Source organism: Anabrus simplex, chromosome 2, assembly GCF_040414725.1.
Source record: "Anabrus simplex isolate iqAnaSimp1 chromosome 2, ASM4041472v1, whole genome shotgun sequence".
NCBI lineage: Eukaryota > Metazoa > Arthropoda > Insecta > Orthoptera > Tettigoniidae > Anabrus > Anabrus simplex.
This window is the reverse complement of record NC_090266.1, coordinates 182,599,738-182,626,947: the sequence shown is the minus strand read 5'-3', so window position 1 is coordinate 182,626,947 and position 27,210 is coordinate 182,599,738. Positions and strand designations below refer to the sequence as shown.

At 39.5% G+C, this 27,210-nt stretch overlaps 1 protein-coding gene across 1 annotated transcript in view; it reads left to right on the top strand.

Moving 5' to 3' along the window:
* The window catches only part of Lmx1a (LIM homeobox transcription factor 1 alpha), a 275,615-nt gene extending 252,475 nt beyond the window's left edge, over window positions 1-23,140 (top strand). The window contains exons 9-10 of the mRNA XM_068226504.1: window positions 5,898-6,005; window positions 22,908-23,140. Of these exons, the coding sequence (XP_068082605.1) occupies window positions 5,898-6,005; window positions 22,908-23,140 (341 nt within the window). The remainder of the gene's footprint in view (window positions 1-5,897; window positions 6,006-22,907) is intronic.
* Window positions 23,141-27,210: the final 4,070 nt, after the last annotated feature.

The following is a 27,210-nucleotide window of genomic DNA, read 5'->3' as shown; positions in this document are numbered from 1 at the left end:
TATTCAGGGAATTTAGATTTGGTGGATTAATTCCTCTAGGTTAGGGATGATGACTCAATACATACATCATGTACACGTAACACACTGCATTGTCAACCACCGTAGAAACATATAATAGAAGAATAAAACCGCCACAAAGGTTTGATATCAGGAACAGTATCTGGCTGTAAAACTGAACCAAGTCAACATGTGCAACACACATCGCATCTGCCATGCCACCAGCAATAGAGGAAGAAAAAGAAAAAGGGAACAAAAGAGGAACACAGTATAAATAATAGTAAAAATAACCTGAACACAGATTCTAAACTTAGAAATACTGATGATAAATACTTACCATTTGAAAGAACACCCACACTCCCATAAAAGGCACCAAAATCAACATAATTCAACTTATACATATTACTTTTGTTTTAGCAGATGAATTATTAAAACATTAATCCTGTAAACCAATATTAAGATATTTCTTCTAAACCTCAGGAGAAAGAATCTTTCACTAATCACCCAAAATTAGTATTTTACTCTAAAATAGAACCTAATTTATATACCATAATACAGTGCATTCATTAACGTAAAACAGGGTAACTTCAGCCACTTTCTCGTATATTTAAAAAAAAATGTGAAATATTCCCTCTAATTTTCTGAAAAATATAATATAAGTTCTGCCATGTTTGTTCTTCATTTTTAAATATGAACATAATTTTAATTGTTATTCAGTAACAAATTATGATTATCAAAAGAGTGGCTGGAGTTACCCCATGTTTTGGGGTAACTTCAGCTGCCATAAAAATAACTCAAGAAAGGAAGTTTTCTTCGATGTAGTGTTACTTCGGCCACCGTGGATGTTTTTTTAAAAACCTGCAGAATGCCCATTATCAACGATCACAAACAAATTAACCCTCAAATGGTTAAACGACGATGCATCACCCTTTTTTGTACACGTTGTTGCGGTCAACGACGATACATCGACTGTTTTGCAGCCATTCATTAGACACGCTCTCGTTATGCGTAGTAACACACAAATGTGCTCTATGTAGTATCATTTTAAACAGCAGATGTCCGGCTCCATGGCTAAATGATTAGCGTGCTGGCCTTTGGTCACAGGGGTCCCGGGTTCGATTCCCGGCAGGGTCGGGAATTTTAACCATCATTGGTTAATTTCACTGGCACTGGGGCTGGGTGTATGTGTCGTCTTCATCATCATTTCATCCTCATCACGACGCGCAAGTCACCTACAGGTGTCAAATCGAAAGACCTGCACCTGGCGAGCCGAACATGTCCTCGGACACTCCCGGCACTAAAAGCCATACGCCATTTCATTTAAACAGCAGATTACAGTCTCTCTTTTTACTCTAGTTGCTAGGTTGTAGACTGCCATTTAAATGTACTGCACAGTCTTAAAATTCAGTCCTTATACACGTTACCTTAACTGCGCAGTACAATATGGCGTCTTGCCGGTCACGGTGTCGTTCCGTTGTACACGCTGTTTTTATCAGTGTTTTGTGGAAATGGAAAGTAATTTAGTTTCAAGTCCCAAGAAATTTTGGATAAAGTCCCATTCGGAAGATGTTGGATGAAACAATGAGTGACGCGAGTGATATGAGTGATAATGACAGTGACATTGACAGACTTCCTGGAAAGCTTGAACGTTTATGCGTAATCTGTGGACCAATAAAAAAGGGGAAGGACCCAGTATTTGTGTCCTGGTTGTAACTGTGCAGTTCACAGGGAGTTTTACCACAATTTGCAGCACTTCTGGAGGCCTGAAAGGAGAGGAAGAAAAAGGAGAGAGCAGTCCAGTTCTGGTAGCTCCTCTGGGTGACTTTGCGGGGGCATTCTAGTGCTTGTGTATATAAGTATATATATCTTTATTTGTGTATATAACATCAAGAGTGTTTATATTTTTTTGAAGTGCATAAAATTGTGCACAATATTGTGATTTGACTTTCTCAGGTATGTCGAATATTTTAGTGTCTGGTATGGGTGCAAACATTTTGATAATATCATTTTGGAACACATTTTTGGAAACTCAGGATGGCTGTAAAGATATAATGAAAGGTATAAAACAAAAATATACTTATTTCAATAGCCTATGATATTAAGATTTAATAAAATGTATTACACTGCATGATTTTCTTTTAAAACCTATTTTTAAGAATTTTTAGTGAAAGTATACAAAAATCCTGAAAATCGTGTGACCGTAACAGTCGTTTACATTGACCATTTGAGGGTTAAAACAATTTGTGGTGAAACAGATGTATAATGATCACATTCATATTTTCCCCAAAGATAAAACTATTTTATTTAGCCTAAGCATACAAGCATTGTATGATATTACAAATTGCATGTTGCATTGCATAAATATTTGTAATGGTACAAAAGATAATAAATAAAAGGTAGGAAATTCATAAATCCCAATTGTATGGAGAGAAAAGCAGGTCGGAAAAGAAGCAATCTTGTAGACTGTCATAACACACTATCTTCTAAATTAAAAAATATCTGGACCGTCAATCAATTTCTTAAATGTGTATTGTCCATATCAACTGACATCTGTCTATTTATCATTGATAATGGAAACCGCCTTTTTCCTCTCTGTCGGGATAAACTTCCCCGTTTATTGTTATTGTGCCTTTATTAATCTCTTCTAAAGCATTCTTGAAGTAAACAGGATTGTAATTACAATACCCACAGCCATATAATGTTTTCCTGTATGTTCTTGGCATGGCCAAAGTTACGCCGGAAGAGGACAACATTTATCACAAAACTATTCCCTGAAAAAACTTATTTGACTAAAATGCATCAAATTTTGATCAGTTACCAGATGTACTTACATTTCAACCCCATAAACCACTGGAATGGAGAATCAAGTGCTGGGGCTAGAGAACAGTTTGTTTTCTGCTGTTACCAGACAAGACAATAGTAGGGACTGCAAAAAAATCGACTGACTCAACAAGGGGCCCACCAATGTTCTTTGGATTACTGAGTGTTGAGAGAACATTCTATTGTATGTCCATTCTAGTTGTTGCAAGTGCTTCATCTTTTTCAGTATAGGAGGCAGGAGAAAATATGTTTTGCTATTCGTCAGTTGCCAAAGTTACCCTGTATGGCCAAAGTTACCCCAGTTTATCATTTTCAATCATCAGAGGTCTGCATATAGGACTGTTTCCTAGGTGACAGATTCCCTATTAATTGTTTACCCTGTCTTTTCTTAAATGATTTCAAGGAACTTGGAAATTTATCAATAAGTGTATTTATAAATTCAATAAATTATTCTATTCCCTAATTCCTGTGCCTATAAATGAATATTTGCTCCAATTTGTCCTCTTGAATTACAACTTTTTCTTCATGTTATGACATTTCCTACATTTGTAAATTCCACTGAGGCTTATTCCTTCCACGCCGTCTCTCCACTGACTCTCCACTTGGTATACTGCCCAGTCAAGCAAGTCATTTCCTTACTCCGATGTGACGCATGGCCAAACATAGCAACATTTTCATAACGCTACGCTTTTATCGGAAATTACAAAGAACAAATAGTGCTGGCGGACCTTTTCCAATGGCCATAACCACAATGCATGTTACCCCAGTACAAGGACCAATCATCCCATTGAAATCACAAATTTAGAGATCACGATAGAGACAAGGGTAAATCTGGTGTGCCTGATTGTTGATTTCAGGATTATATATACATATAGCTACAAAGCCCCATTTAGTGTACATACTCTCCTTTCAAATAACAAGTGGTACAATACAATACAGCACAATTGGTGGGATGAATAGAACCTGAGTTCTTACTCAAAGTATAAACTCATGAGCATGAGCAATGAGTAGGAGTATATTCTCAGCCCAAGTAGTATTTACTCCATTTGATAAGAACAAGAAGTTTATCATCCGATGTAGTAGATACTCAAGCGCATTGCTATGTGGATCATGTCTTGAAAGCCAAGAAAAACAACCAAGAGAATTTGTTGTACTGACCACACAACACCTCATAGTCTTTAGGCCTTAGGGCTGAGCAGAGCAGTGGTCGGTCATTAGGTCATGACCCTTCTGGGCTATTGCACCATAGGGTTGGTTGGTTTCATATGGACAGATTGCTGTTGGTGGATCAAAGATTCAGTAATTGTTTGCAGATTTATTTATTTTTTTTTGCTTAACGTCGCACCGACACAGATAGGTCATATGGCGATAATGGGACAGGAAAGGCCTAGGAATGGGAAGGAAGCGGCTGTGGCCTTAATTAAGGTACAGCCCCAGCATTTGCCTGGTGTGAAAATGGGAAACCACGGAAAACCATCTTCAGGGCTGCCGACAGTGGGATTTGAACCCACTATCTCCCGGATACAAGCCCACAGCTGCACGCTCCTGACCGCATGGCTAACTCGCCCGGTTTTGCATAATTCAAAGTTGGATATTTCATCTTAGAAGATGCAAATCTCCTAAAATCTGTAGATGATATTAGAAAGGGATACATACACTTAAAAAATATTGACAACACTTCTCCTTATGATGTTTTGGATCCACACGTCAGAGGAAATCTTCATGGACTGGTATTCTATCTGCAGTATGGTCCTAATCACTAAATCTGGGGAGAATGACGACTGGGGATGAAATGACGTTCCTATGACAATGATTATCCAATCTTGGAGTCGGGCTACCAAACCATCAAAGCATAATATTCAGGCAAAGGGTTAGTTTCTATGTCTGCTGGGATTTTGAAGGTATTCGTTACTGTGCACTACTCTCAGAAAATAATTTGATCTGTTATGAAGTTGGAGAAATCAGTTCCAAACATTTAATGAAATTGTTGAACAGAAACAGTATTCTGTTCTACAAGATATGCAAGGCCTCACATATTTCCTTTGTTCACTGTCTAAAACTTACATAAGATTGACTGGGATATCTTACCATACCACCATATTCATAGAAATTGCACTATCTCTTCCATTCATTTTGGTCCCCCTAGAATTCTTAGAGAAGGAAGTAATTTGGATATTTCAAATGTAAAAGATGAATATTCTACTCTCCCAAACCAGCCCAGTTCTATATGTATGAAAATGAAAAACTTTATTCATGGAAAAACTGGTGGATACTATTATGATGATATCTTTTCCCCTAATTGAAAAAATATACTCCATTTTCACTTAAGAAAATTCTCAAAACTTTCTGAACAATCCCATTTGACCAAAAATGTACCATGAGCCAGAAGATGAATATGCTGTCGACTGTCTCCTATGCTCCTACATATTGCATAGCCAGAAAGGTTGTGTCTAGTAGCTTAAGTCAGTAATTATTTACATTATATGAAAGCTAGATTTTTGGGAAATATTTGTTGATCATAAATGGTGGAAGTGTTAATATGATAATTCACATTCTTCGGAATGTAATATGTGGCGCAAGTTTTAAGGCTTCCATTCATTCAAAACATCACAGAGTAATAACATAAGTGGAAGATTTTGAAGTTCATTGATATGAATACTGTCTTTCTAGTGTTTTCTGTCTTCTTTTATTTATTTAAAATATGTATAGGGTGGTCATGACAGCATGTTAAATTTTTCAACAGCTATTAGAAGAGCCCCTTTCAAAAAATTCCTGGCTACAACCCTGCTGTCACATATCTGCATTTCTGCCCCACTTTCAGCTGTGTGCCGGAAACCATGTTTTGGACTGGACTACATAAAGACCTCACACATAAAGCAAGTTCTCACAACAATTGTTCTAACACTTTACAGTAGATGAAATCACTCTAAAGAATATAACATTGTTTATGATGATGAATATTATTTTTTTATGGGGCCTAATTTTTAGGACATTGGCTTCTGTAACTTTGTTTATAATTTTGTTACTACTCCTGTATTTAAAGGTAAATACTTATATCCCAATATGTAACTTATTTGCAGATCACTATCTTGGACTCAACGGACTTAGCATGAGAGAACCAGGAGACTCAACATACACACCGTCAAGCAGTCAGCCTCTCAACCCAAACATTCCTTATTCCCCCGATGGTAAGTTTTTACTGTCAAGGCCCAAAATATTTTTTTATATATTATTAATAGCAGTGCTTGAAGTGGGATAAAAGAAATGGTGGGTTGGTTCAATCCCCTTCCCAGCTGACAAATAATATTTACTCAAATACCCCCTCTCCCCTCCCCCACCACACCCCCTTCTCGCCCATGCAGTCTTTCTCAGTTAGTTCTTATACTGACTGAATTCTAAAATTAACGTAATATACATCTATTAATTTCATAATACAGTAGAGTCTCGATTATCTGACCTAAACGGGACCTGGAGTACGTCGGATCACCGAAAATGTCGGATAATACAGAATAACTTTGAAAATGAATTAAAACGAACACGAAGGCTATACTGTATTACTGTGTTTTACGGTACTCTATTTATTGACTTACCAGTTCAATTGTACAGTAGATGCAGTACTGAACGAAAACATTCCAAATGTCTTACGAAAAGAAACTTGTCAACAATGTCTGCTTGCCTGCTGAATAACGTTTTCTTGGTGTGAGATACCGCCATCGACGATAATCCTTCACTGTGAGTCATCGTTTTCTCCTTTTGTTCTGCAATGCCTTTTTCTTCTTCTTCATCATCCTCATTTTCTTTAGCATTCACAAAACCAATAAAATCAGGGTCAGTTAGTTCAAACAGCTGATCTTGTGCACACCACTTACTCACATGTTGAGTCGTAGCAAGCTCACAGCCAGGAATGCAATTCAGTAAGGGAACAATGTTTTCCATGTCTTGTACCACTTCCTCTCGACGTTCATCCTCACTCAACAATATGTTCCAAGACTTTCTAATGGCATTGTTCCAACTTCTTCCTATGACTGCGCTATCCAGTGTGCCACGTCTTTTATGTTTCGTTTTAACTTTTCTATCATGTCGTTACCATTGTGCATTTTCTCTATCAGGAATGAAAGGAGTTTCCGCCGATATTTCCTCTTCAGTGTTTCCAGCACACCTTGGTCCATTGGCGGCATAATGACGTCACGTTAGGAGGGAGGAACAGGAACATTAACAGAAATGTTTTTAAATGTCCTAGGCTTCTTTGCTTTGCCGATCATAAGCAATTTTGTTTTTAAGTTCTCAGTAATATTACTACAGGCAAGAACAGTAACTCTTTCCTTACTATGCTTGTAGCCATGTGTAGACATCTTGGCTTGGGCTGCGGGAGTTTTGATGGCAGCATCTTGAAATTCAGCCCAGTCTCATCGCAATTAAAAATGTGATCACCGGTTCATCTTACAGCAAGATTTATTTCTTGAAATTCCCTTTTAAATTTCACAACCTCATCGGATTTAGCTGACAATTTTTCTACACAGATATTAAGCTGCCTAATGCCGGACCGTTTTTCCCATCGATCGAGCCACCCAGCACTGGCAGTAAAATTAGGGTCCCCTGCATTAAACTCCTTCTGGAAATACAAAGCCATTTATTGCAGAATGGGTCCAGATATTGACAGGCCTTTTTCCCGGTTTTGAGTGAACCAAAGAAATAGTGTTTCACTTAATTTTTCGTACTCACATTTTAAATTGTTTTTCTAATTTTCAGTGCATCACTTGTTGCTCTGGTAGAGCACCACCTTTCAATATCTTCCCTCTTATGTTTCCAGTCTCCCACTATAACACGTCCAACACCATAATCTGAAGCCATTTTTGGAGGGTTTCCGCTTTGTCCAGTCTCTTTAACCCACTCAACTTGTCTTTCACAGAAACAATCACTTTCTTCCCTTTACTCCCCATAATCACAGAGGAGATGAAAACTATAACATCCGCACCCAACCAATACTACACTGAACAATGACTGAAGACTCGCTGCACCTGTCCTTGAGAAAAACCTGGTCCTACCGCATGACTGCCAGTGCTTGTCCCACGGTCGCATCCTCCACATCGGGTGTCCCAGAAATGCCTCCACCTAAAGTTAAAATTCAGCCTATCAATGTCGGATAACACGGAATGTCGGATAAGCGAAGGTCGGTTGAGCGAGACTCTACTGTACATGGGCTTCAAATCTAAGCATCTGCAGAGGACACCTACCATTATATATTTCATCATGCGACCCCTCTGCTAAAATGCCACAGATAATATGTGTTCAATGCCTCACAAACGTATGAACTGCTTCACATGTGCTTGAAAGAAATACATATACTTGACAGAACCTTTGAAAGAAATAAAGAAAACATTCTGTTTAAAAGACCCACTTCCTTGAAAAGAAATCCATTTCTGTAGGCTGGTCACAGTGGATGGTTTGAATTTATTATTTTCCCCTAATGTTTCTAGCAAAGAGAAGGGAGAGTAGAAAGTCAGGTAGTGGACCATATAACCCTTGGTCTCCAAAATTTCACCAAATAGCAGGGTTACATGAGATAAGTAGGGACACTCGAATTTCTTGAATGAAATGGTGTAAATAAGTAAAAAGAGAAAAATTCCTTGAGTAGCGAGGGAACATTCTTGGATAGGTAATTAACACATTGTGGACCAGTCCCGAGAAAACTTGTGCATGCCTGGCCGAACGTTTCGGACCAGTCCCGAGTTATCTCATGTTAGCAGCAGACTGAAGTTTAGTGCTATCTTTTGATATATACCGGAACTATTTGGAGGTCAAGGGTGCTAGAACTCTTATGCATGGTTCTATACAATCGATAGTCGCATTTCTTTTCGATTATTCTTCATATCATAGCTTTTCTTTGCATTTCCTGACAACATGCTTACAAAGTTTGAAGAGCCATGCAAGATGGCATCGCACACGAATCGCACGTGTTTAGACAGGGATGAAATTATTCGCGTATTATGTGCTGATACAGGCTCAGAATGTCGAAGTGATGCTGAATATTTAGAGTTCGATGATGAAATACATTCTAACAGAAATGTTTCAAGTGATGACGAGTAGATATCTTTATCTTCAAGGTGTGGAACTCACGTGGCGCAGGACAAGTCTCATAATTGTGTTACGGGTGTAAATATTCTAAATATTGTAAATAATATAGTGTTTTCTGACAACTAGGTTATGGACAACAGTAAACCTAGACTAGAGGATTTTGAACGTGCTCCTGATATAAAGGTATGGCCTAATGAACCTGGAAATGTAGGAGAAGTATCAGTACTTATGTTTGTGAGGACTTTTTCATTATGTAGCTGAGCAGACAAACTTATACTATGAGCAGAATTCACATTCTCATAACGTATCCCATAAAACCTAAAGTGGACTAATGTCCCTAGGAGGGAAATTAAAAAATTGTTTTGTGTATATTGATAGGGCAGGTTAAGAAACCGTATCTGAAAGATTACTGGCCAACCGATCCCCTAATAGAAAACCATACATTTCGGAAAACTATGAGCTGAAATAGATTTCAGCAAATACTTACCTAACTGCATTTCAACTACTAATCAGGAATGCCTCCAGAATAAAACACAGTAGTCCTTCAAAGGCTAGTGAAGTTCTGGCAGTTTATTTGAATGCATGCACTCCAGTTTGGAGGTAGTTAGAAAGTGGCCGGGAACAGGGCTGTGCATGGGGTGAAGGGCACCCGGTCCGCAATGTGTTAAAATCCTTGAGTAGGAAACAAAAATGTTTGAGTAGAAGAGACAAATTCTTCGATAATATGGATCTTAGGGAAATACGCAGACAGCATTTTCAATTATTTATATTGAAAATGCAAAATTATCACTGCAAAAGACAGAAATTGTAAACAATAAAGACGAAAAAGATATTTACGAATTTTATCTCCCTGCTACCTTCATGCTTTACGTCCACAATTGTAGGATGACAGCAATTCCATATATGTCATTGTGAGATTAGTTCTGAAATTGGTCAACACACAAGAAAAGTTTGAAAGGAACCTTTCACAATTTACGTTTGACACTGGAACCCACAGTGCCCTTAATGCACCATCAACAAAAGTTTGATGATCCTCACGCATTGCCTGAAGAGCATCTTCCACCAACATTTCTGCATTCTTCTTCAGAACATCCTGAAGATTCCTATATGCGAACACTCCTTCATCAATGGGAATACCCTTCAATGATGGTATTTTGATGAATAGGGCCTTCAATTTGCCTCCTTCTGCAGACTGTGACAGCACATTTTGCCTGTAGAAGAGCTCAGACACAGGCTCCAAAAATGTACGGGCTGGGTCCCCCCAAATCAGGTCGTCCAACTTTGTACGCATATGGCCAAATATGTTCTTTATTTCCTCCATCACTCTGCCCTTAAGATTACCTTTCAGGGCATTCAGCTCTTCCTGGACCCTGTTACTGAAAATTCCTGCAGCAACCACTTGTAAACGCTTCTTCAAATTCTGAAGTTTGGGATACACTTCTGCAGTAATTGGTTTGGAATTTGTCTCCAGTCTGAGCAATAGATGTTTCATCATCGATGCTACAGATCTAACAAAAAGAGCTTGCACATAACGCACTTGTAACTCCAATTCCATTATATTCCGCAGATGTGAAGATGCAGTGGTGAATCTTTCTTTTCCATCACTGGATTGGGAAAACTTTAAAAGAATAGCGCAGTTATCTGCCAGCCACTCAACTGCTTCCAGAAAGGAATTCCACCTTGTGGCAAATGGAACTGGAAAGATCTCAGCCCCCGATTCCTTCTCCTGCAGGAACTGTCAGAAGGCATGCCGTTTCTTTCTGGCATGTAGAAATGTTTGCTTAACGGAAACAACTAATTTGTTCAGGGACGACAGATATTCTTTTACCACAACACCAACCAGAATGACCTTATGTGCCCAGCATTGAATGTGAAGAGAGTCGTCTGGCAAGAGGAGTTATAACCCAGCAAAGTACAACTTTGGCCGAGTCAGTTACTAAGGCCACAACTTGGTCAAAGTTCACTTTTGTGTCTCACAGCGCCTCTGTAATTGTTCGAGCACACGTCCATCCATTCACTGCCTCCAATGAAGTGACTGCTGCCACATACTGGTCCTGTGATGTGGAAGGCTCCACTGTAGATAGCAGAACAACAAAAATTGCCCTGCCCATCTTGTCAGTTGTTTCATCACACATGACAGCAACTTGTTTCAAAAATAAGCTTCCTAGAAGGAAACCATAAATTAATTTCATGGATTGCAAATGTTAAAAACATTAAGTGCTTTAGTCTTTTTCAATTGTGAAATTACCAGCGTTTTGCTGCAGTGTAGCAGTGGGCTCATCAGTTGGATTGCTACACCTTTCCATGGCGCTGGCGGCTAGTGCGCCGTTGAGACACCACTGAAAGCCTTAAGGCTACAATGGGGTGAAACGCTGGTAATTTCACAACTGAAAAAGCCTAAAGCAACTTGTTTGTTCTGTATGGCTATAACAACTTCTTCCTTCCTCGATTTTGCCAAAGGAGGCAAAAATTCCCTGTGAAGCACATTACTTCCTGGAAGGTCTCCACCACCTACAACATTCTTCTTCACCCATTCCCTGAAGGCTGGGTGATCTGCATTTTCCAAGGGAATGTTAACTGATATCATCATCTCTACGGTCGAAGAGACAAAATCCAGTTTGATAGCCTAATAAAGTCAAAAAAAATCAAATAATTAATTTGAGTAATTCAATTATCTACAAATTATACATCACAACCAACCAACACAGACAAACGCAGTAGTGAATACATACCTCCACAGAGGGGGCTGGCAGCAGGAAGGGCATCCGCCTGTAAAACAGGGGCCAAATCCACTTGTGCAACACAGTTCGCATCCGCGACCCCAAAGGTGTGGGAAAAGCGGAAAGAAAAGAAGAAGAATATTGAATACAGTAGAACCTCGATTATACATTCCCGGAAACTACATTTTCTCATATTATTCGTTCAAATTATGTGGTACCACGAGCATCCTAATTAAATCACGTTGTAAAAATCCTGCATTATCTGTTTCTCGAAGAAACTATTTCCCGGATCAACCGTCCAGAAATTTCAGTCCCATCAACGCTAAATCCTCGATCATGCGTTTTTCAAAAAAAAAAAATCTCACAAAAGGACGGCTATGGCATACTTACGGATCTTGGTGTTACTGTAACGCCCCGCCAATGCGGTAACTAGAGGAAGTACTGTACTATACTGGAAAAGCGATTGGCGGTGAACTTGCATAAGGGACCATCTTAGCATCGCATTCGGGTGGTAATGTTTAGAGAATCCTCGGAAATCATAAAGCAGAGAGTGTCCACAGCAATTGGACGGAGACAGAGCGCATTTCGACAGCTCTACATGAAGACGGAACAAGTTTCTTCAAATGTTCACAATACTTGCAAAATATCTACGTTACGTCCAGGGTTACATTTTTCTTTTCCCCTAGTGTATCGCCAAACAGGTTTTCGGCACTTCCCTCAGGACGATGTATAGTCACCGGGCTTTCAGGCAGGAATCGAAACTGCTCCTTTTTAAGTAACACAAATTTAGTATTTTAATACTATCATATACGATTATGTTATCTAGACCAGAACAGATGTTGTACCTTTAAATACATAAAGCCATGGCAGGTTTTGGGATTGCCTATTACTATTTTTGTCCTAATATAAGACTGGGATTCCATTCCTGACCCGGTCGAATGACTGGAAACAGGCTGTGGATTTTCATAAGCCTGGGAAATTCACGTTTTTGTGTTAAAATGTTATAAAAAGTGCAGTCGTTTTATTTGTGCACGTTACATTTAAAAACTATGTGTCATTTCGCAGTCGTACCAACTTGTACAGCAAGCGTGCCACCCAGCTGAGCTCAAGGTCGCGAATAACCGTAATTTCGGACGTGTTAATGCTATTTTTTCTCTTTCCAATTTGATTGTGATTAGTGACAGGCAGAATTGAATATAATGCATTCGAGAACTTGAGGATCGATACTTACATTCAAAACCATATTCTCGAGTTCAACATAACCTTTAAAAGTCGATGTAGGCCTAATTTACGCGGTACAAGATTTCCATAAACAGTATGGTACTGGTGACCAAATTACAAAGAAAGACAAAAAAAGTAATTTCGCCATCATGTTGGGCGCTTTGGTATCTAATGTGCTTTATTTTATTAGACAGAGAATTAAAAACTACTTGTAGTCGATTGTTGTTTTTGCTTGGCATTACGGGTGCCGTATTAGATTTTTCAAAGAGTTTGGCTGATCAAAGTTGCTGAACTGAAAGAAGTTTTCAGAGGAAACTGACAAAGTTTTCCCGGTAATTAATTTTTGAAGCCGGCCCCGCAGTCTAACTTGCCTGCCTCTCACCCGGAGGGCCAGGGTTCAATTCCCGGCCAGGTCAGGTATTTTTACCTGGATATGAGGGCTGGTTCCAAGTTCACTCATTCTATGATTACTGGTACTTTTAATTGAGGAGCTATTTAATGGTGAGATGTTGACCCCGGTCTAGAGAGCCAGGAATAATGGCCGAGAGGATTCGTCACACTGACCATGCGTCACCTCGTAACCTGTAGGCCTTCGGACCGAGCAGCGGTCGCTTGGTAGGTGGAAGGCCCATTGGGGCTGTAGTTTGGTTTGCTTTAGGGGTGTTTGTAAGATTATAAGTATACATATTTTATTTTTATGATGATTAGCCAAATTGTTGATGGTTCATTCGTTCCCGGATTTTCTGTTTTTCCGTGTTGTACATTTTTTCCATGGACCCTCCAAAAACGGAGAATCAAGGTTTCACTGTATTAAGGATTAATAACTACTGCTTTCAGCTTAAGTGAAAGGTTAATATTACAAAATCATTGCCAAAATTGCCGAGCTATATCAAGTCATTTCGAGACAAATAGCATTAACTGTGATACTTCTGCGAGTTAATAGAGTCATGCTGATTTTCCTTAACCAATTTTTCATTAATTTCTGATAGAATGCGCAGTTTAAGAATAGCTTTGTACAAAAAACACCGAAGGTGAATTTGCTCCATATGTTGTCACTTTAAAGTAATTGTGTTATGCACTGCACGTGCATCTTTCGAGTGAAGTTCTAACACGGAAGTGATGGATCTCTGTTATATGATACTTGGTCAGAATGCAACAAAACGGACATGCAATAAGATACCAAAATTGCACTCATTATACACCCGATACTATGTATCGGGCTTCCCAGTGCATAAATAGGCCATCACTTTCTACCTGGTAACTGCTTAAACACGGGAAATTGCGTGCAATCTCTACTTAAGCTATTTTGCGAACAGATACCCACCTACAATCCCTAACCCATGCTGCCACCAAAGTTGGTGGGTAACAGACCATGTGTCTTATGTTGTTATGTTACCCGCTATGAAATAACAGTATTCACAAGAATATAACAATTGAATGTTACATACCTTTGCTCCTTTTGAACATTCAGCTGCCTCGAACATTGTTGTCTGACGCTTGCGTGTTTTTGCTGCTTCCACATGGTGGTGGCTAGAAATGTGCCTTTCTACGCCATGCAGAAGTTTCCCATGGTATTCTTTTATTGCAGAAGCTACAGAGCATTACTTCTGCAGACCACTTTGCTCCCTCCTGCAAGAACTGTTTTATTCCTTCATCTAAGCTCACTTTTGGTGACACAGTGAACTATCCCAATAAACTTGCGTGCATGCATACTTATCGTTGCTGCTGCTCAAAAGGAATTGGACTGAATGAGAACGTGCAAACGGTTGCTGAGCACTTGAAAAAAAGCCACCACATGATGCAATGCTTCAAGTGAGAATCACAGAATTAACAAACCAAGGACGATGTGTTACGCGCCCATGCCTTGGTCGTTAGGATACAAACTTCATATGCGAATCACAGAATAAACACAAACACCTGCACATTTGGGTATTCCCGTATATCTTTGTATCTTCACCGATGATGTTATGTGCCCATGCCTTTAAAAGATTTTAATAAAATGGTTTAATGCGTGATTATTTCTCCAGTTATGATAAATTTCAGGAGTAAACATAAAAATTCTTTTATGGTGCAGAAATGTCAAAATTTTGCGAATAGATAGTGTGTCAGATTACATTTAAATTTGTAACACATGTCCTATGTGCCTTTCTCTCATCATATTTAACACTTTTGAAAATTTCGCAAGTTTAGCGAGTCGCGAAATTTGAGTGTCCCTAGTGATAAGTATATGTATTTCCTCTCTGTACCACCACTTCCAAATTCCGCAAGTAGGAATACGCTTCAACATTCAAACTTATTATCAACCTCGCACTATATACATGTTAAGCCTCCATAAAAATGTAAGTAAAGTTAAATTTATGTCTATTACATTTACCCCGGTGTACATTTTATCAATTTATTCTGTTATTTTTTTGCTTTCTAGAGATTAATCTGATGAACGAATACATGTTTATTACATGGCATTATTCCCTCCAATTTGTATTGATCAAGATAGGTAACATGTTTATGTTTCAGTGATCGGACGTTTTGCTTCTCATACAAGAACAAGCATGCATATTTTATTACTGCAAAATATTTGCGAAGTATGGTAGGGGAAATATCTCTGTAGACATTCAGTTCTTTCTAGAACTCTATTGTTGCAATTAGGATAGGCTTAACTGCAGTTTCGGCCCCATGGTGTAGGGTAGCATGCCTGCCTCTTACCCGGAGGTCCCGGGTTCGATTCCCGGCCAGGTCAGGGATTTTTCCCTGCATCTGAGGGCTGGTTCGAGGTCCACTCAGCTCAAACCCGGGACCCCTGTGACCAAAGGTAGTTTAGCCATGGAGCCGGACCCTGGTGTGAAAATGGGAAACCATGGAATACCATCTTCAGGGCTGTCGACAGTGGGGTTCAAACCCACTATTTCCTGAATGCAAGTTCACACCTGTGTGCCCCTAACCACACAGCCAACTCACTCTGTCTTACTCCACCGACCATAATTTATTTTTAAAATCTCACCCATACCTCTGTTATCAACCATATTGTCTAACAGTCCTAATTTTACTACCTTCCTTTACACTGCATTTATTTGTAACTACAAGAAAATCAACTTTGTGATAATTTATACCCTGTACCACTTCAGTGTCTACGTAGAGCTCATCTGGTTTTATCACCACCAAGTCTAGAATATTTTTCCCTCTAGTTGGTTCTGCCACTTTCTGATTCAGCTGTCCTTCCCAAATTAACTTATTTACCATTTGTTGGTCATGCTTTCTATGATTTTCATTACCTTCCCAGCTAATATTTGGTAAACATAGATCACCTGCTATAATAACATCCCGTTTGTGTTGTTCCACATACAGCTGATTATCTTATCAAATAATTCCACATCAGTGTCAGCCTTTCTAGGCTTGTACACCCCAATATCATCAGCTTGCCTGTTATCTTTAGAGATAAGCCTTACTCCAAGGATTTCATGTTCCTCATCCTCAATTTCTCCATATCTTAACACATTCCTATTTCACCGGTATGAATATTCCCCCTCCTACCGTTCTCAATATCTGGTTAATATATAATCTATTAAAATACTTAATTCCTTTCCTTTCTTTACACTTATTCTAATTTAACATTAACAACTTCGTCATCATTACTGGGCTTCCATCTCCATATATTCTCATCACCACTCCCTAGTTCACCCTGTTTCCATGAATGTATTACTCTTCTAAACAAACCCCCAAACTTACACATCGAGTTGGCCGTGCGGTTAAGGGCACGTAGCTGTGAGCTTGCATCTGGGAGATAGTGGGTTCGAACTCCACTGTCGGCAGCCCCGGAGATGTTTTTCCATGGTTTCCCATTTTTACACCAGGTAAATGCTGGGGCTGTACCTTAATTAAGGCCACAGCCGCTTCCTTCCCATTCCTAGGCCTTTCCTGCCCCATTATCGCCATAAGACCTATCCGTGTTGGTGCGACATAACACAAATGTCACAAAAAAAAACTTACACACACCATCGCAGTTCATGTGAAGGCCAGCTGAGCGTAGATCCCTATCTTCTATCCACATGTTAGGATGTACAAATCTCACAGCTATTTTCCCCACATACACACTTCATAGTTTCGTTTAACTCTTCGTTCACCCTCCAGTGATATCCCACTGATAACAATCTCTGCTCCTTTAAACTTCTCACGTGCTATCATAACCAGATCCCACACATCCCTAACCAGGGGCGTAACTAGGCTAGTTTCAACCCGGGGAAAGAACTCGCCTCAGCTGTCACACCCCCACTCCCCCACGCAACCACCACCACTGACTAACCAAACCAAAGCCCTCTCCAACAAAAGTTGGTATCATCACACAGTAATTTACCATTTCCAATTTTTCTTCAACTTAGATGATAAATGTTGATTTTAAATTTGCAGTACTTTAACTTTGAATACAAGATAAATTACCAAATTAATTCTAAGACAAATAATCTGACAGGTTTCTTTTTTGTTTTTGCTACTTCTTTAATGCCGTACCAAAACGTCGAAGGTTTTCAGCGACAGAGTGATGGGAAAGGGCTAGGACTGGGAATGTATCAGACATGGCCTTATTTAAGGTACAGCCCCAGCATTTGCTTGATGTGAAAATGGAAAAACATTTGCTTTAATACTGGATTTTTAATTATGATAAATAGTATTAATATTACGAATAACAGATTTTACTCAAGTTATTAACTTGAGTATTATATTTAGACATTTTATACAATTTCTTAATCTATTGACAAAATGTTAGAAAAATTAAAACACAGAAAGCTTGAAGTAGAATGTAACTTTATGGGTTTTTTCTTTTGCTACAAACATTTTTTTTTTTTAATCATGCACTCAAAAGATAGCTTTGAAACTAACTTGTGGTTTTCCATTCTCCTGCACTAAGGCGAACGCCACAACAGTTCTTCTTTTCATTTGAGGTGACTTGAGACTGGTATTGTAAGGAAAATTCTCAACACTGTCATTATGTTGAACTTTTCAAGTTCATTGTTGTGTATTAATGTCAGAAGACCTGCTATAATTCATATTAGGGCTTATATCCAAGGCATGAGACTTAAAACTCCCCATTTCTATCACCAGTCTTAAGTCTTCCTTGTATATGGTAGCTAATTTAAGTGCCTAGTTCTTCAATTCCTCTCCATTCACTGTTTCAAATGGAACCGAATCGAGGAAATGAAACAAACTATTCATGTTTTCAATGCCTTGTAACCTTTGTATCAATTTGAACATTTTCCGTGGCTACAAATGGACTTGCTATACTATAGCATTAGTCACTCTAAAATATATTCATGCACAGTTTATTGCCTTATCCATCCTCCCCTTTTGTACTAACATCAATCTCATGCTCATCCAACACTTCAAACTTTCTGCATATAGATCCTTTTATAGTTTTTGGTTTATGCAGTCTACTAATATTTTTTCTTTTTTATCATACATATCTGTAGTGAACTAAATACTTGTCCAGTTTAAGGCCTCCTCCACTACACCCGTAATATTTAAAGAAGCGTTTTAACACAAGTTAGGGCTGGAGGGAGGAGCATTGCACGTGTTATTGCACGGTGTTGCCACATTCCTGCATTCCGTTCTCCTTCCCCTCATTTCCGGCTCACTTGTCCGTTCATTCATACCGCTCAGAAGTAAGAGGTTTGGCAACTCCATGCAACTCGACCCGGCCAGCAGGCTTATCTCCATGGCAACCACAGTAGGCACGCCTACGTTTCCATGGCAACCATATCCCCTACTCCCTTCTTCCCACCCTGGTAGGCAGTAAGGGTCCTCCCTCTAATGTCAGAATGCATCTTTCAATATTAGGACCATAGTATTATCCCTGTCCCCAACTATGTTAGGACCTATTCCTACTTGTCATAGATTACTGGTACCAACGTGGAAAATTACCACCTCCTCCTTACCCTCTACTTTCATCAACGTCCGCCTTAAACCAATTCATGGATAACACTCTACCCTGATTCCCTTTCCTCCATACACATTCCCCACATGCCCATCAATCGAGTCACATGTGACCGGAGCAATGGACAAGAGCCTATTTGCAAGCAAATCCTTCATACACTGTAAAAGCAAAGAAAATATACTGAGTGGCCAAAAGTCATGAGAAGGGATTTGCCCCTGAGCGTTGCGGCTAGCTGCAACATAGCTGAGCAGTCTGTCAGACACCAGCATTGTGAAGATGGCACGCTGCGAGTTAACCGACTTTGAACATGGAATGATCATTGGCGCACAGCGCATGGGGCATAGCATTGTGGAGATTACATGTGAATTTGGGTTTCCGAGGTCAACAGTGTTGATGGTGGGTCTTCAATATCGCAGAGAGAATGTTACCATCCGTGTAAACAGCCACACAGGAGGACCACAGGTGTTTAACGAACGGACATGATGTCGCCTCCGCAGAACCATACTGGGCAGTCGACGGGCTACTGTAAGTCAATCACCGCCCAGTTGAATGTTGGGAGTCAGGAACCCATTTCTACCAGGACTGTAAAGAGGCAACTGCACTGCATAGACTTCACCAGCTGACGACCAACTCGTGTCCCTTTGCTGACGCCTTGACACAGAGCTCAACGACGTGCATGGGTCCACGAACATCGGCAACGGACCATGGAACAGTGGCGGCATGTTGTATGGTCCGATGAATCCTGGTTCCAGTTGTATTGAGCTGATGGGCACGTGAGAGTGTGGCATATGCCCCACGAAGCTACGGATCCTGCGTGTCAACAAGGTTATGTCCAGGCAGGAGGTGGCTCAGTTCTGGTATGGGTGGCGTTCTCATGGTCACAATTAAGCCCCATTGTCCGGCTACAAGGAGCATTGACAGGTGCGTGTTATGTCTTTCAGATCATCGGAATCCCTTTCTGGCCCTAGAGTACCCTTATGGAGATGCCATGTTTCAATAAGACAATGCGCCATGTTGCCGCTCTGTAGTTGCATGCAGGTGGTTGGAGAACTCCAGTGAAGTTATGACCATGGATTGGCCCTCCAGATCCCCCGATCTTTATCCAATCGAGCATTTACAGGATGCTGTCTGTGCTGGTGTATGCTCGATGAACTCCGCACCAACTACACAAGACCAATTGTGGATAGCAGTGCAAGATGCGTGGGTCCAGATCCCTCCAGAACTATTCCAACACCTTGTAGAGTCAATGCCTCACCATACTGCTGCCATTTTAAGGGCTTGCAGAGGAACAACTCATTATTAACATCACATTCAGTGTCTTCCCATGACTTTTGGCCACTCAGTGTAAAGTATTACTGTTCCTAATGAATCTTAAATATTTGAAAGAAAAGCCTACCTTCATAATTTATTTAGCCATAAATATCCATACGATAGAAACTTCATCATGATCTGTATTGACAAACATTCATATTAATAATACTATAAATATCCAATGGTGCCTCATATGCACGACCGTAGACAGAGGGGGGGTGAACATCACATGGTGTGCTTGTATGTATTCATAGCTTTGTATGAAATTATGAACACCCATTATGGGTTCCAGTCCTCTTATTGCCATCGGCTCTCCCTTTCACTTCTGTCCTCCATCCGCATCCATTGCTGGTGTCCTCACTTCCTCAGCATTTTCGTATATATTTTTATTTGGACTTGTTCCTTTCATTGTACAATGGCAACATTTTACTATATCTTTTAACTTCCATCTGTGTCATCTGTTGACTGGTTTGGTTCTGAGAACATACTGTATATATAAATTTTTTTTTTTTTGCTAGTTGCTTCACGTCGCACCGACACAGATAGGTCTTATGGTGACGATGGGACAGTGAAGGCCTAGGAATGGGAAGGAAGTGGCTGTGGCCTTAATTAAGGTACAGCCCCAGCATTTGCCTGGTGTGAAAAATGGGAAACCACGGAAAACCATCTCCAGGCCTGCTGACAGTGGGGTTCGAACCCACTATCTCCCAGATGCGAGTTCACAGCTGTGCGCTGAATTAACTTTAATATAAAAATAGTATCCATTTTACACAAAAATAATAGTATTTTAAATTTGATTGCCGAACATTGCCATTCTGATACTGTCTTTCAGTATCAGTGAAAATCCAGATATATATTTTAAGTGAGGCCTCCCATTCCAAAAGTTGCTAACTCCATTCCTAATAAAAAATTTAGTTACCTACTGCATTGTTTAAGTATTCAACAGGGCTAACTAAGAGAGTAATAATACTGTTCTAAAACCTTTCAAAACCTATTATAATAGTCTTTTGAAATTCAGTAATCATTCTAGAACTTGCAACTCCATCGCCGATATTTTTCCAAAATCTGCTATATCCCAGCATTGCAGTCACATGATGTGATCTTCTATGGTCTCTCTTGGAAAGTGAGTTACTTTGTATTGTTATTGCTGTTACTGAGATGATTAAAACAACATTTAATGAAAAATGAATTGTGACAGAACTGTAACACCATCCCCAGTAGGGCAAGGGTGAAAAAGAATACGTGATCCAAGTAAATGGAAGAAAACAATTATGAAAATGAAATAGTATTGAAAAGACATCATCAGGCAGGATAATTGTCACTGGAGAAAACCCACTATAATACAAATATAGAAGAGGACAATTCTGTGATGAAGAGGGGGAAACGGTTTGGTGGCTGCACCCCTGAAGTTGTGCCAAGAGGTGTGGTACTGAATCCATTGAAAGTGACAGACATCAAGACCATACTGGCCAGTCATTTTGATGAGAAGTGGGCTGATGATGAACGTTATCAGTTTTTCAAAAATCTGTTCATTGACATTGAATGTACAACATGAAGTGATGCTTGTGACAGTGAAGAAAGTTTGCACTGTGAGGTGGTGGTGATCATTATTTTAAGAAGTACAATTGGGAAACCATCCTCTATAACATTTTTGTTTGCTAGTGGCTTTACGTCGCACCGACACAGATAGGTCTTATGGCGATGATGGGATAGGAAAGGGCTAGGAGTTGGAAGGATGCAGCCGTGGCCTTCATTAAGGTACAGCCCCAGCATTTGCCTGGTGTGAAAATGGAAAACCACAAAAAAACCATCTTCAGGGCTGCCACTATCTCCTGGATGCAAGCTCACAGCCACGTGCACCTAACTGCACAGCCAACTTGCCTGGTCATCTATAATTTGTACTGTGAACACACCAAAGCTGCTCAAGATGAGGACTTAAGAATCTAAGGTGCTTATTTTCCAGCATTCAATGAGCATTTACCTCTTTTCAGAATTTGAAGTACCAATTTGATGCTGCACTATGATATGACATTTTGTGTAGAATAATGTGCTGTACTGAGCATTAAATACATTTTGTCTTCCTTATTTCCCTTTAATACTAATAATTCTTTTAGCATTTATGTTATACAATTTACTTTACAATTGGGGGCAATCACAAATCTCTTTACTTGAGTGGTCATTTCTAAGCCGGCCCCATGGTGTAGGGGTAACGTGCTTGCCTCTTACCAGGAGGCCACGGGTTCGATTCCCGGCCAGGTCAGGGATTTTTACCCACACCTGAGGGCTGGTTCGAGGTCCACTCAGCCTACGTGATTTTAATTGAGGAGCTTTCTGACGGTGAGATATCGTCCCCGGTCTAGAAAGCCAAGAATAACGGCCGAGAGGATCCGTTGTGCTGACCACATGACACCTCGTAATCTGCAGGCCTTCAGGCTGAGCAGCGGTCGCTTGGTAGGCCAAGGCCCTTCAAGGGCTGTAGTGCCATGGGGTTTGGTTTTTTGGGTCATTTCTAAACTGCCTTTCTCCACATTCTATCATTCCATAACCTTCTTTCTCCATTCTGTCATTCTAAAACTCGCTAACTCCATTTCTATTTTTATTTTTAACACAATTACTTAGACAAATTTATGTAAAATTACTACAAACTCACCAGGAATGCCATCTTATCATGTCTGGGCCACTTTTACTGCTGGTCAATGTCATAGTTGCCTGAAAACAGTTTTTCTTGTTTCCTGAAATTTTTCCTCCAGTGGGGTTAGCAAGTTTTGGAATGGGAGACCTGAAGTGTCACTTGTGTAGAAATGTTTGATCTTTGAACCTAATAACATTTTTATCTTTTCCAGATACCTATCCAACTCACTCAGGTGAGAGCTTTTGCAGCTCAGACATATCACTAGATGACAGTACTAACTTTGAACAACTGGATGAAGGTGGATCAGATACTCTGTCTCTTCAGAATTTGGATATGCCTTCACATCCTCCACCTTCTGAGGGAATTTTACCTGGCATAGTTCAAGTAAATCCCATAGACAAACTGTACTTAATGCAGAACTCTTACTTCAGCACAGAACAATGAGTTAATCAATTATCAGTGTTCTAAATTTGGTGGTGTGCATTGTGTCTCTAAGCCTACAAAATATTGAGCTTTTTTCCATCACTTCCTTTAATATGCATTTTGTATTGCTATATTATGGTTAAATTCGTACAAAGGAATAAGTAATACGTAAAATTGTTTCGATCATCTCACATTGGTTTTATATCTCCATAATGCATGGTTTCTATTTTTCAAGTACTGTAGTAAAATTACAAATGAGGATTCATGTGATCTTGCACATTCTCTCATATACATGAAATTTATGTGGAGAAATAGACTTGTATTTGAGAGTCATTTTAGTGAAGAAAGAAAGAGAAATCCTTTTCACAAACAATTTACTGATTTCTTTACTTCCTCAGTTTGAAAAGAGTTTATTCCATAGGATCTGCACATATGTTCAACAATTGGTTGTATTTTTGTCATATTTGATGCTAGATATTCCTTTTAAAGCAGAGGTCTTAGTGTTGCATGAGTGTGTTACCATTCGAGAAGTACTTCTAGCATTCAATACTTTCTGTACCCCAGTTTTGTTGAAGGATTAGCCTCAAAACCATAAAAATGATCCTCAAAGTAAAGGTGCTGTGTACCACAAGAAGGAAATTAAGTTATTCACCCACTGAATTGATAATATGGTAGTTTTATCTTACTGGTAAATGAAACAAAATCGGCTGAGTGAGCAACATGAAGTCAAGGAGTCACAGACTGGAAAACTACATACTGTAGTGTAATATGTTTTATTTAATAAAATGTTGAATTTCGTATGTATATATTCTTCAAAATAGCGGAACTTTATGAAACTCAACTACTACCAACATAAAAATATGTGATCAGAAACCTTTTGCAGTGCATGTAAAACAGACAATTAAATACTTACCAGGTGGCTACACTGTGTCATGTTCGCAAATCAAAACAATTATCAACTAATTCTTCAATGATGTTAAATCTCTCATGGATGGCATTGACCATTTAAATGGTAGACCCTGAACTAAACATGTTCATCTTCAGACACAATAATAGACTTTTGGGCTTTTGCCATGTCAAAAAAAAAAAAAAAAAAAAAAGGTGAAATTGAAAACTTTGCTCCACATCTTCAGAAGAAAATCTCATCTGTTCACAAGCAAGATTTCTCTAGTAATGAAGGCGTGAATTTAAGAATGCTTTACTGTTAGTCTACAGTAAGCGGTACTCTCGTGCATCGCTAGATGGCTCAATGTGCGCTAGCCTTCTGATGTTACTCCCTCTAAAATTAAAATTGAGAAGTTAATTACTTCTGTTGAGGCAGCCATCCACAAAGTACCTATGGGTGAGCCTGAGGAGGTACAACAGAAATGTGTGAAACTGATAAGGTCTGCTGCAATACCTATACCAATTTTAACAAGAGGCGAGAGGAAAGTTCTGAAGGAACTGAAAGATGATTCTGAACAGACCATTCTCTCAGCTGATAAGGGTAATGCAACCGTGGTAATGGACACTGACGAGTATGAGAACAAGATCTCGGCTATGTTATCAAAGCCTGTTTACAGACTGAGCTCATGTGACCCTACCACTCATGTGTCCAACGCCACTGTGGAGCACTTAAGGCAGTCATCAGTTTCAAAAGAGGAGACTAAACATCTGACTTCGAGAGGTGCACTGCTGCCAAAATTACATGGACTGCCAAAAATCCATATAGAATACATTCCCATCAGACCAATAGTTAGTGTGATAGATTCTCTTACATGTGCTTTGGCTAAATATCTAAGCAAATTGCTTCAGCCACACATAGGACATACTGAATCATACGTTAGGGACTTTCTATATTTTGCTAATAATTTGCCAGCCATAACCTTTCAACCAAATACGCTTCTGGTGAGTTTTGATGTGGAGTCCTTGTACACTAAAGTGTCGATTGACTTGGTCATGTCTCTCATTGAGCATCTGTTCCCTGATGATATTGCTAACCTATTTCACCACTGCATGACTTCCAGCTATTTCTTGTGGGATGGGCAGTTTTATGAACAGGCAGATTGTGCAGCTATGGAAAGTTCACTTTCACCGATAGTGGCTAAGTTCTCTGTGGAGCATTTTGAGGAGGAGGCTATTGCGTTGGCGCCTATCAAACCAATGTTTTGGTGGAGGTATGTTGACAATACATTTGTGGTCTGAACACAAACTTCACCTAGGAGAAAAACTTCACCTATTTCTAAACCACCTACATCAGCAGCATCCTTCAATTAAATACACTATGGACATGGAGTCGGATGGATGCCTTCCTTTCCTGGATGTTCTAGCAAGAAACTGGATGGCTCCTTAGGGCACAACATCTATTGTAAGCCTACCCACACAAATCACTATCTCCACGCAGATTCTCACCCCCAACCAGCACAAAAACAGGGCATTCTCACGACACTCACCACGAGGGCTAAACAAATTTGTGAGCCATCAAATATCCAGGAGGAGATGGACACACTCAAAGTCACATTCAAGGGTACTGGTTACAGCAATGTAGAGATTCATAGAGATCTGCATCCCAGAGGGACGACTAAGCAAAACTCATAGAATGTAGAAGTGAAGGGATCTGCCTAATTTCATTTCATCCACAATATCACAGATTGAATTGCCAAGGTCTTCTGCAAGCACAATATAAAAACTGCGTTTGGAACCATCACTAAAATTGCTCACAGTTTAGGTAAAAGGGCAAGGAAAATCAGTCCCCACTATTACATCCTGGGGTGTACAAAACTCCCTGAATTTGTGCATGGCAAGGTATACATTGGCTAAACATGCCAGCCCATTGATATTCATATCAAGGAACACGAACTAAATATCAGTCTCGACCAGCCAGACAAGTCAGCAATAGCTGAGCACGCCTTATCAACGGGCCATGATGTCATGTTCCAAGACGTTCGAGCTCTAACCAACATTAAATACTACAGATCAATGATTATATGGGAAGCTGTAGAAATACGCAAAAATCCTAACAATTTCAACAGGGACACTGGCTACCAGTTAAGTAATATATGGTTGCCAGCCATTAAGGATCTACATAGGTAGTTTTCTTTCCTGTTCTTTCACTACTGTTATTTCATTTCGATGTTTTCCAAATTCGTACTCTGCTCATCAACAGATGGTTCACTCTAGGCTATATGTTATGGGTCATACTTTCATAACCTGTATACATCTTTTACTGTATTATTCTTACTTCTTTTCACTCCCATTTCTTCAACTCACGCTCATTTCTTCTCTTTTTTCCTGCTACACACTTTTCTTTCCATCTTCAGCTCAATTCTAGTCTTCTATCATCTCAGTCTTTAATTGCAATTTATTTTATTTTTTTCATTACATTTATTTTATTTATTTCTTCTACCACATTCGTCCCTGATTTGTCTGATGACCTTGCTGTTTACTCTGCAACGCACATATGATGGAACAAGAAATCTCTTAATTGGAGGTAATATGGTGTCATCACCTCCCACTCGGAAAGCTAGCGCACAATGAGCCATCTAGTGACAAACGATAGTACCACTCACTATAGACCAATGGTAAAGAATCTTAAATTCAGACCTTCATTATTAGAGAAGTCTTGCTCATGAACAGATGAGATTTTCTTCTGAAATTGTTGAGCAGAGTTCTCTGTGAAACATAAAGAATTTCACCTTGTTTTCTGACATGGCAAAGACCCAAAAGCGTACGTCTATAATTACGGGCCGTGAAAGCATCGATCTAAATATGTTCATCTATATATTATGGTATTTAATTAAAAATAAAGAAATTCAACATAGTATAAAATAAAATATTGTATGCCACAAGGGTGAACTTGTTTCAATTCTGTGGCAGTCTCCTGGCTCGGCCATAAATATCTCGAGTCCTATGTAAAACCTACTTTCAGATCTTGTAATGTATAACTATTATTCAGTTATGCCATTTATTTCCATTTTACCCATATGTATTGAATTGTGTTTGGTACACTAGTCCACAGACTGATTTCAGACAGTTTTGCAAGCGACACATCCCTTCATTCCTTCAGAACTACTCCAAGCCTCATTCACATTCTACACTGTAAATTGTTTGTC